The sequence below is a fragment of the Cyprinodon tularosa genome, unplaced genomic scaffold (genome assembly GCF_016077235.1).
Source record: "Cyprinodon tularosa strain WSP-4 unplaced genomic scaffold, ASM1607723v1 ctg316, whole genome shotgun sequence".
Taxonomy (NCBI): domain Eukaryota; kingdom Metazoa; phylum Chordata; class Actinopteri; order Cyprinodontiformes; family Cyprinodontidae; genus Cyprinodon; species Cyprinodon tularosa.
The window spans coordinates 1148875-1161085 of NW_024039026.1; the positions used below are offsets into that span (position 1 = coordinate 1148875).

Here is a 12211-nt window from a genome sequence, read left to right on the forward strand (position 1 = left end):
ACTGCGTTTATGTGTGTTTGTTGCAGAGCCCTGCTATGAGCTGGCAGAGTGAGTCATGCTGCAGAGTCTTGGTGTGACTGCACCCAATGGCACTAATTGAGGCTTCCTTTAGTCCTTCATTCACTCACACATGTTAACAGCACATGCAAAGACATCCCAAGCATATTTTAACCTGCAAAGCTGTAGTTCAAATATTTTGTCTCTCTATACTTTGTTTGGATAAATCTAGAGATCAGTCTGTCTCGATGGCATAGACGGAATCAGAGACGGATTATAGTTCTCTCTCTGTAGTATTGATTGATTCTTCTACCTTTCCTTCCTTGTGTCCCCACCCTTCCCTCCTGACTTTCTCTTCTATTGTGTCCTATCCATTTTTCTTTGCATCATTTCTTCCCTTCCACTTTCTTTTATTGTGTCTTTCTATCATTTTTTCCTCTGGGAAAAAAGGGTATATCTGTTTTATTATCCTTCCCTTTTTCTTCCTTGTGTCCCTCCTCTTTTCATTTTTATTTCATTTCTTATCTTTCCTTACTTACCTTTCTTGCCTCTTAGTAACCTACCTGTTTCCATCTCATTATCTTTGCCTTCTTTGATATGCCCTTCCTTCCTCGTTTCTTACTCCTCTGTTTTTTGTTTTCTTCCTTTCTTGTATCCTTTCTCCATTCTTTCCTTCTGTCCGGCTCTCCTTTTGCCTTTCTTTATACCTTGCTTTCATTCCGTTCATGTGTTTTTCCTTGCATCCAGTTTTAGGTTTTGTTACCTGCACTGAAAAGCGATCTAGAAATAAGTAAAAATGTCTTAAATTAAGTGTATTTCTCTTTAATTTGAGGTAGTTTGCCAATGGAATGAGTATTTATACTCTTAAAATAAGATAATTAGATAATATGCACTTGAAATAAGACCATGCAATTTTGTTTTCTCATTCTAAATCTAAATTGTCTTGATCCATTGGCAAAATGTCTCTTTTACCTCCTCAATTCAAGAACAAATGCGCTTTTTTTAAGAAATACTGACTTATCTAGTTTTTGATTTTTTCCAGTGTGTCTTTAATTTCCTAGGTTAGGAATTATTTTAAAGGATTGAAAAACAAAAACTGGAGTCAGGAATGATATGAAACACAAGTTGGAACGGAAGGGGTTATTTTCAACTCTTAATATAATTCAGAAGAACAATGATGAAGTCAAACGCCTGCACACAATGGTTAGTTTTTCTCAGCAAATCGTGAAATTTATTAAAGATTAAACTTTCTTTTTTGTTTTAAATGTTTTAACATTCTTATCAATGTTAGTATAAAGGAATCTGACCAGTAATGTAAATGATAAGTCATTAAAAAGAAATGCTTTGCTGCTAAACTCTAGACCTAGAGTTGTTGACAACGCTGGATAATCTATGCACAGTTCACACAGTTCAGGTCGGCTCCTCTAGCCCATCTCCCTTTGTCTTCCAGTGACCCGAGTCTCCTCTCTTGTCCTGACTGTGGTGTGGTCAGCAGTGAGCTTGTCTCTGGCTCAGCACCACCCATGGCTGGCCTCATCTGTCCCCTTCATTAGCAGTCATCCACCTCCTCTCATCCTCTTCCCCTCTTTCTCCTAAATCTTTGTCTCTCTCCTTTTTTTTCCGCCCGCCAAAGAATCTAACCTCTCCTTCCACATTTCGACGCCATCTGGGCTGAGACCAGCCTGAACGTGTGCCACTATGTGTGGAAGACAGAAAGAGAGCGAGAGTTACCTCGGCTCGTTCAGACAGTCTCCTCTTAATGACTCCAATGACCCAGCTGCTGCATTGCACTTTGATATCATTGCTCTAACCTTTCCTTGTCATTATCATAACCTTTCTACATAGCTGTCATTTCCACCACCAGTTACCCTCGCAGGCTGGGGTCTGAGAAACGCAGTGTCAGCTTTTGCTGTGCTGAAGGGCATGTTTAAACCTTAGCAGAGACCGTCTTCACCTTGCTCTGTTTACAGCAGCTCTGGCCATATGCTCCCCGTTAGAAAAGTGCAGGTAAACTTCACTGTGTTGCTTTACCAATATATCGGTTTGTGACAGCTTAGAAATGGCTTAGAAAATGTTGAAGTGGAATAAAAAAACTTACCTTCGGTATTTCACTCCCAATCTGCTGGTCTATGGGTCTTATAGCCAGTTCTTCATATTTAGCTCCCTTGGAACAGATTACTACAAAAAATAAGAGTTAAGCTCAAGGACAAAGAGGTATGCAGCCTCATGGTTTATTGGCAGCATCTGCAGATTTTCTTTCCAGATTGTTGTGCATTAAGCTAGAGCCTCTATGAGCCCCAACAGGCTTAGCATTTTCAGGTTTCCAATGTGTTCAGTTTTCACAACTAGTTAAAGGGGAACACCGGGCTTTTTTTTTTACATTGGGCCCTTGATTTTACGTTATTACATCATGTTCTACTCACCCATATGAGTTTTGTGTCATTTGGTGCTGTTCCGAAGATATTCGGTTTTGTTATATCCAAGTAACGTCTTCCTATGGGCAACGAGTTGAAGGCACAAACTGAACTGTTCATAATTTATTCTTTATGGTACGTCAGCATTCATAACATGTAGGCGAATCACTGTCCCACAAACATCAGCGGTTATATTTTTTATATTTTTTCAAAACAAACTGCGTGCACCAGCTACCATTCATCCATCTTGTCCGCTGAACTGCTGCTAGTTTTACTCACATGTCTGCAAGATGTCTAGTGCTACTACCACAGATGAGTTGAGTTCTACATTGTCAATCTGGGATAAGTCTGTCCATGAAAAGGAGGGACGATTAGTACAATACTTCGAGGTGATTGGGTGGCATGCCGGCTAGTACTCACCTTTCTCAATATGCTTGCAGCCAGTCATAACGTTTCGTGACGCTTTGTTGTACGCTGATGAATCAAACTTTTTCCAAATCCTGTCAAGAGAAAAACACAGACATCTTTACCATCTACAAATTCACTAAGTGCTTGTTGCTAGTTTAGCTAAAACCGAGTCAATTGTGTTATTGACAGGTGAGTCCTCAAGCGTAGCCATGTTTGTAATGCCCCAGCAAGGCCCTTCTGACTGTTGTCATTCCTACATGTCCTGCCCAAAAAACACGGATGTATTAGTGGGAGTCTCTCAAGATGGATTTGTTATGAAACTGAAAACTCAGATCTTGCGACAATCCAGCTTGCAGCGCATGGTTAGTCTATACCCACCGCGTTGAACAGGGTGCAAGGCTGAGCGCTCAAAAAGTGATGCAACCATGCCGTCCCCACCCCCGAGTGCGAAATCCGCTAGGTTGTGCCCCTCTAGATTTTTGTGACTTGGCGCAGACCTTGCAGTCCAGCCTCATTCCAAATGGGAGGATATAAGTTGTTTTTATTGAAAACGTTTGCCTTTACTGACATCAAATAGTGCAGAAGGTTCAAGTAGAACAATGTGGTTAAAATACAGTGTTACTGCTGTTCATTCACTGACTGAAAACACCATACAAGACACATCCCTGTTAGTTTTCTGGGGAAGTAATTTCGCTAGTGTTTGGTGACTTTTAAAAGCTATTTTTATTTCAGGGATTTGGGTCAGCTGAATACTGACGCCACACTTCTGAGTTTTAATGGTGAATTAACTTCTATTTGAATTACATTTTTTTATTTGTGTATCATGCAGAATCCCATCGATTTTATGAAACTTTGAGGCTGTAATGTGAGAAATCTATCATCTGCTAACCAACATGATATTTTTAAGAATCATTATTGAATGTCTGTATTGGTGGATTTTTCATTTTAAAACTGTTTTTAGATAGTAAGATTACTTTTTTTCTCTGTAAAAGACATATGCAAATAGAAAATGTACTTACCATGTGTTCACTAGATTTTCGGTTTCTATATCAACCAGAATCCCTGCCTCTATATCAGGCATCATTGATTAAAACCTGCATACTTTGGGAGCCGCTGGTTGCAGATCATGGTTGACACACAGCACTGGAAAGCTGTCCTCAGCAGCGCTCTCTAAGGGGAATAGGAAATGATGTTACTGTTGACAAGCAAACCATCACACACTATTCAGTAGCCCTCAACTCAATCACTGGTTGATGTTACCCAGAGGAACTTCACTTACTACATTAAAGCAGTGTTGAGCCAGCTTGGGGAGTATTATCCAGAGTTTTCTTGCAAGCCATGTGCAAGCGCAGTGTATTAACATGGTGTTTTATGTTGCCCTGTGTCTCAACATCTCTCTGTGATATTGTTTGAAGAGTCGGAGTGACGCCTGTGGGAGACAAAATGACTGCTTTGTGAACTGCATATCAGCACAGTAACCATACTTCAGCTGGGGGGGCCATATCTGTCCCCTGGTTCAAGGGTCCGCAGGCCAGCAACAGAACCATCAGGGTGGACTTAGCCAATGACTGGCGAACACCTTTAGGATATTTCTATATTTTCCCACAGCCTCTATGTAATCCAAAATGCAAAAGCTTAATTGAAGTTGCATTGTTAACCAGGGCTGGTGTGAGGAAGCCCTTTTAAGTTTGATTCGCCTTGAGGCTCTAGGTTTTATGTGAGAGAGCAAGTGGGCGTTCGTTTGTTCATCAGGCTTTGTTATGCAGAGGTTTTTTCAAACTCTACAAAGGGTAGACACACTGAACTTCCGATCTTCAACACAATTAAGTAGCATCACCCCTTTTAAACTCGCAAGGAAACTAATTATGTGTGTTTGTGTGTCTGAGGGAGTGAAGGACTTTTTCTTTGCACACTTTTATTGCACACATTTGCACTGGTGTTTATGTATCTGAGTTTGAACCATTGATTTTCATTCATACTCCAAAATAGTAAATTGTCTTGTTAGTAGAAAAAACAGTGAAACATATATGTAATATGTTGTTACCTTAAGTTTCCCTCTTATGTTGAAGTACCAGTTTTTAATTCTTTAAACTCTTTGTTTCATTCGCTGGTCTCTGTTGTGTTAAGCTAACCAACCTTTCAAGCAACGTAAAAAAGAAAGTTTTTTCTTCTGCTTTCCTGGACACATGACAAAAAGGATCCCAACACATATTGAATTTGTTGTTGGCCACATTGACTGGCAATAAATCACCATGGTAATGCCTCCTTATGTCATTAGAGGTGGAGCTGATTATGAATTATTGCCAAGTCGTTTAAGCTGTACTTAATTATTAATCACCCCTGTTGCTTCCTTTTTTTTGTCTTGAATCACTGATTTTTAGAAAACAAAGAGAAAACTACTGACATGAGAAATTGTTTCTTATTTTTTTTCTCTAAATAAAATATCGTCAATAAAACTCATGTTTTGTCATCCACAACTGCTCAAATTTCAGAGCAGTGCTAAAAAAAATCTTTATATTTAACAGTGAATATTTCTGAATTAGGTATCAAGCAGTTCTTGTTTTTTTTATCAAGACTCCCTGTCTCACATCTGACAGTGTTGTGAATATATGAGAAGCATAATTGTTAATTTAAGGATTCATTCAATTGATCCTCAGGGATCAGTCTTTGGCCCATCATGTTTTATCACTGGTGACATAAAAATTATTTCGCAGTTTGTTGTTCTCGGTAACGGCATAGCTGACCATTAATGATTGTACTCTGTTTCGTCTACCAACAGGTTGGAGTTATTATTTAATGCTAAAAACAGTTTGATGTAGAGTATTTTATAAGTAAGCAGCCATTCTAAATCCGATGAAGGTACCATTTTATTTTTCATTCTTTTTGGATGGTAATCTTTGCATTTTAAGCCAAATATTAAAGCTCAACACAAAATGTTTATCAAATATTCAGCTTTTCTGTGTTGCTTGTTGACAGAATTTTATCCTTACATTTTCTATGCTGCTAATAGCATAGACAGTACTCATCATATTGTGTGCAGTGTTTTATATCCATCTTAGTATTTAATCTTAGGCCTGAAAGATATAATAAAAAAGAAAATCCTAGGAAGGTAATAATATTGATAAATATTGTGATGAAAGGAATATTGCGATTAATATCGTCTAATTTTCTTCTTTCTACCGTCTCTCATCTTTGCTGCTACACTTGATAATGTTTGCGTTTAAGGAGATGTCATTATTGTCAAATGGTATTATTTCCCGCCACAAACTTAATATTATTTTAGCATGTAAAAAGCAGCTTCATACACTTAGAAAGTATTATCCAATAATGTTTTCACTTCAGCCCTTTCCTCTAAAATTGTTGCCCACACTAAAATCCATATGACAATATCTTCTTAATGTATTTTGCACCCTTATTCTATCCAGATTGCATAAGAGAAGTGGGAGACTTGTTTATATATTTCCGAATTAAATGCTGCTGCTTTTTATTTAGTTTTTTTTTTTTTTATTGATAATTGCATTGTAAATAAACTGAAGATGATGTATCTTTGAACTGCTACTTGTAGTAGTATCTGCAGACTAATCTATCCTACAGTATTCATCCCTCAGTTTGCAGCAAAACACAGACTGTTTATGGACTTTGGGCTTTATAGTCCTTGTTTTTACACAGGAGGCAAAAACGTCTTGATAAAGCCTAAAATGTTAAGTTGTTTAAGTAAACCTTTGAGGGGATAAGACAGTCACATCTCTCTCTGGATCTGTAACATTAATCCACGTTAAAAAACAGTACAGGCAGAGAGCAGCTTTGCCTCATTTTATTAGTTCAGGCTGGTTATTGATCCAGTAATTATACCAGTGCATCATATTTACATAAGAAAAAAGGAATATTTAATAACATTCATGAATATACAGTAATGCAATCATTATTTGTATTTTTTTTTTTGTTTTGTTTTAAAACGGGTCGCCGGCGACCCGTTTTATAGCGTTTACAACTAATAACTCAGAGCATGAAAATTACAACGGCAAAATTTTTACCAATAGACATGTTTATTTTATGGACTCAGCGGGCACCAAAGCACAATTAACACAGATATAGCAGCATGTCAAAATGTAAACATGAAAAAGCCGCCACAACAAAATGCCTTTGAAGGCATCTTGAAGCCGTTATATAAATCCAATTTTCAAATATTTATGTTCCATTGGTCCATAAGGTTCCACAGATTAAAAGTAATCCAGCATATTCATAATAAAAACCTTCCATATTAGGAAGGAGGAAAGGCATTTGGCACAATTTGGAGTGATTTGGGGACGCTGGTGACACCAAAAGTTCAAAGCCCACAGCTCTGCAATTGTTGTAACTAGAGGTCAGAAATGTTCTGCATTTGTAGAAGACTTGATGTAGAACAAATGTAAAAAAAATAAGAAGTGCTTTTTCTCAAGCTTGTCTTTATCACTGCTGTTCAAAAAAGACCTATTATTTTTGAAAATAAAAAAACTTTGAGTCATGTTTGAACTGATGCAGCTTGGGCTGTGTTTTACTCACCCGGTTTTGTTGTGTATAATATTACGCATGTAATTTGGGCTTACAGTTCCTAAGTTATTTACTTTTGCATTTGGGTGTGCAAAATAGGCAAGGATTACTTCAAAATGAGGTGGATGTGTTACTGGTACTCAGTACAGTTGATAGCAACAAAGCACAAAACGCATGCAGCTGGAGGTGGGGCTTAAACCCACAGCTCCAGGCATCTGTTGGTCCATGGAAATTAAACAGGCTCTGTATTAAGCCTAGACTGAGCAGAGTAGAGTTATGCAGAGCTCAAATTATTGGTGGGAGAGCAGTGAAAGATATACAGTCCTAACAAATGGAGTTCTTTAAAAAGCAATCCCAGAAGATAGGAGTGTGCCGTGCTATGATTTTTTTTCTCAGTAACTTATACTTATCACATTTCTAGATGTATTATTGTAATTCTATTCTTAATCTTGCACAGATGATATCTCAGAGTGGACTTTGTTCTAATCAATAACGGCATATTGTGTTCCAATAGAGAAAGCCTGGTTTAAACCTTTTCCTATGGCTAAGTTTCAGGTGGTCTGAACCTAAAATTACAGAACAATTTGACTTTGGGAAATTGAAAAGATAAAACATGTTATATTTGACAATGTAATGAATGCCAACAGTGGGAGCAAGGACCCTTTATGTTCTAAATGTTAGATTAGCATCTGGATTCAGTCCCGTCTGTGATTGTTCCTATACTTTTTCATCAGTGAGGTCAGACCTCAGTCGGCTGAAATTTAAATCACAGCGAGCGTCAGATGTCTGTTATTATCTCAGTCGAAGGGCTCTCGCATTACATCTTCAGCGGAGTCCTGACCCTGTCACCTTGCCATTCTAACAATACAGGCCCTTTGCTTGCTACTCAAATTACCCCCTCCCCCTTCGTCTCTAATGTTCGTTTGGTTCAAGACCTAAAATTACAGGCTGTTGAAAGATAATATTAGAGCACTGAGTTATGCAAGGGTGTGATGCTGCATCGTTACATAAGGGCTGAGCTGAAGTTCGCTTACTGAGATTTTTGGGACTTTCTTCATTTGACTCTCCCCTTCCTTATTCGTCTATGTGCCTCTTCCTCTTCGTGTTTTGCTGTTAATGCAACGAGCCTTTTTTTTTTAGGTTCAGAAACCCCATTTTAGTTTTTATAGTTCTTCTTGTTTCCCCCTGTAGCTAGCTTTAAAGCCTTTATTTTTTCACTTAATGTAGGCCAGATTTCTTTCATCCACATCCCGTTTATCCGCCGCTGAAACCCTTTATCCCGCTGTATTCCATCTTGACTGTGTGTGTGTGTTGAGGAATGTGGCTATTGTACAATAATCAGCCTAAATCCCGGTCTCACAAAGACACTTAGAGACAAACGTTTCCACACCTGTCTTGTTTTTATGCCCTGTGGCAGGGCTACAGTGTACTGGAGCAAGATGTGCTTGTGTGTGAGTGAGTGCAGCTGCTTTTGGCCATCCATGCTGCCTCCTTGTTTTCAGCTTCATTTCCCCTCCTAATGAAGATTCAGAGGCAGTGCAGCTACTGGCGCAGGGCGAAAGAACCGAGCAGAGGAGGGTGGGACGAGGAAAGAGCAAAGAGCGAGGAAATGACAACAGGAGGATAAGGGAGGGTTGGGTGGTGGTGGGGGGGTAGGTAGGATCGTCATGAAGGGAAAGGAAGTGGGAGGATGGAAAGAAAACAAAGTGTGGGAGATGCAAAGAAACAGAAAAGAAGGATGAAATAGAGAGAACAGATACAACAGAAAGCAACAAAGGAAACACTGATGAGTTTTGCGATAAAGATGACTAGAAAGAAAGTTGCCCCCTCTCTTTCCCTGTCTCCTAATTAGCTCTCTGGCTGTGATGAATGGCGCAGCACTTAGGACCCAATCGGCAAGCCGACCTTGTCATGTGTGCTGATGGGGTGGGGTGACTCTCACCCTCGCCTCCTCTTTCCCCCTTTCTGTATTGTACCACCTCCTGTGGAAGCAGATGCTGCTAATATCTGGGCTTGTGCATCTACTGTATGCATATTCACTTACTTGCTGGGTTTTTTACTGCGTACTTACTGCTTGTACATCTGTGTGCGGTAAAACACAGCTTTGTTTTATTTGCAGTGATTTCTACACCGCATGCTTGGATGTAGTGAAGTTGTCATTGTAATTAGCAATTCTCATACCTACACATGTACATGCAACAAATATCAGTGAGTCCTGAGAGATCCCTGGTTCTCTTTCAGTGTTTCAGAAGCAAAGATCTGCTTTGCTTCTGTAACAGGCCCAATGAGCTAGATAAAATTACAATTTATACAATAAAATGTATTGCATTTTTTCCTTCCTACAATCTGGGTTCCTGAGCAAGACCCTTAACCCCTGATTGCTCCCTGGGGGCCGCACAATGGCAGTCCAGTGCTCCCCAGAGGGATGGGTTTAATGCAGATGTAAATTTCTCCAATGTGAGATCAATAAAGTTCAATTATTATTATTTTTATTTTTTCTGCTTATAAATTATTTGTCTTTAAGTTGTACCTGTGATGTCATGTTATCAAGGCAGCTTGAGGCTCCATGAGCCACACAAGGTGTTCCTTTTTCCATTTCAGCACCTGCCCCCAAATATCCGTGCATGTAACTGTATTTTCAATATTAAAACTTTTCGATCCAACAAGACATCTAATGTTAATTAAAAAATAGGAACTTTCGTTGGTCATTTTTTCCAAAAAACTGTTGGAAATGAAACCCAAAGCTTAAAACAGGGATTTATCAAATTGAAATATGAAAAATTGTGCTTAAAAGTTGTCCCCTAAGGTAAAGTAGAAATTCTGCTTTGGATGAATGACTCATGACGAAGCCAATCAGTGTGGCATCACCCTGACGTTGTGACTACTCTCCCCTGCAGAGCACTAAGAACTGGCGGGCTGCCGTGGATCTGACAGGCCGGTTGCTGACAGCTCACGGTCAGGGATATGGAAAGGCAGGCCAAGCAACCTCCCACACCACTGACTCACTGCAGGTAGGAACTTCTCTCTTCATTCATCCATTCCTATGTGTTTGTACCAATCGATCTTGGTATTTTTGTGGGAGCAGAGATGACTTTAAGCCAAGAAAAGATCTTGTTTTCATTTAAATTAATCATTAGCAGCACATAAAAAGGATTTAGAATTAGGTTTGAATATTGTTATGTTAGATTTGTCCTTCTGAAAATCTGTAAATGTCGAACTGCATTTAGCGTATATTCTGTTTACAGTAGCAGCCATTCAAAATGGCCCTTCCCAGTCGAAAGCCAGCCGAATGGCAGCAAAATCCCCTCCAACTTGCAGCCACTGGACTTCTCATGGGCGTGCATGTTTTTACTCTGACTCCACCCTTTCACTATATTACAGGGTCTGACCAGGATATGACACTTCTCTTTAGATCTTAATGTCCACAAATCATGACAAAAAGAATATTTTAGATGTTTAAAAAGGAATTGTAGGGGACCAGCCAAGGGCCCATCAAGGGAAGTTGGGAAATTTTGAATGGCTACTACTGTAAATGGAATTTTACTGAAATGAAGCTTTCAGCCTTTCTGAGGTCATAATGCAAGTCTGCTATGCATTTTACCTTGCAATCAAGATCAATTGTTGCAATATTGGTAAATTCACAAACTCCTAAAATACATCTTGCCAGAAACCAACAGATGCATTAGCCTAGAACACAAATGTTTCGAATCAGGAAAATGCAGTGATGTGTATAACGGCAACCAGAAGCTTGAAGAATTGCACTGAATGTCCTCCCTTTTTGTAAACACTTTCTACAAGCGGTGGGTGCTTGTAGAATTCAAATTGAATGACACAGATCGATCAGGCTTATGCCTCTTGCTCTATACTCTTTTTATATTTTATTGGGATACTTTGGGATATAGTTCTTAAAGTCGTAGGGAAACGGCTGTTCCAACGGTTGCGGTTCCGAATTCTCCCTCGAGGTGCCCAACTTTACACGAGCGAATAAAGTGAATGGGATTGGTCGATTGTCAAGAGGGCAGGATTGTTGTGGAGGAAGGTTCGCAAGCAAGTTTGATTGTGGCCGGTGTCTCGGAAGCCTCTTGCTAACCAGTTAGCAACTTAGTGCTAGTAGGTTCCCAATGGGAAATTTCATTGGGACCAAATAGCACTTAGCAACGACACTGTCAGCCGTACATGTTTGAGCCCTTGCCTCGCAACGATGCCAGTTCTGTTAGCTCTACGCCGGCCGAAGTCACAGATGTCCATCCCCGTGAACACTGGGATGTAACTTAATGGTAAAGTAAGTTATTCTTATTTCTTATTTCAATCATTGCATATAATAACTGCGACATATGAATCAGGATGCTATGACTGAAAGAAATTGATATGACCTATTATTTGATATATGATTGGCCAAATTTAGGCGTACAAGCTGACGTGTAACTAACTGGCCTGCATAAAATAACGAAAAAAAAACCCACCGATTTTAAGACAGGATTTTGTTTTAACTGAAAAATTTCTTAACTTTTGGGACAATACGGTCAGGGTACATTTATATACATGTTTAAGCCAGAATGATTTAAAATTTAAATATGACTTCCCTACAACTTTTAAGCTCCAACTGTTTTGATATCAATGTGCTTTTATTTAAATATATATATTGTCTTAGATTTTTGTTTCACAAACTGCTACTTAATTATCTAAAGGGATTAATGCCTCTTTAGCACATATTAATAATGCAACATGGCAGCACCGGAAAACATTTAAGCAGTGCTGCACTGTTTATTGTCATTTTTATCTAAATATTCTTATTTGGTCAAATCTTGTTGGACAGATATCTTATTTATTGTAAACTTGTAAAGAAGCTGGAAATTCTGAAC

The 12211-nt window shown here is 39.0% G+C and overlaps 1 protein-coding gene across 2 annotated transcripts in view; it reads left to right on the top strand.

Moving 5' to 3' along the window:
• trappc12 (trafficking protein particle complex 12) overlaps window positions 1–12211 on the top strand; it is a 42815-nt gene that overhangs the window by 8830 nt on the left and 21774 nt on the right. For both annotated transcript variants that reach the window (XM_038292698.1, XM_038292697.1), the window contains exon 4: window positions 10247–10360. In XM_038292698.1, coding sequence (XP_038148626.1) covers window positions 10247–10360 — 114 coding nt within the window. The remainder of the gene's footprint in view (window positions 1–10246; window positions 10361–12211) is intronic.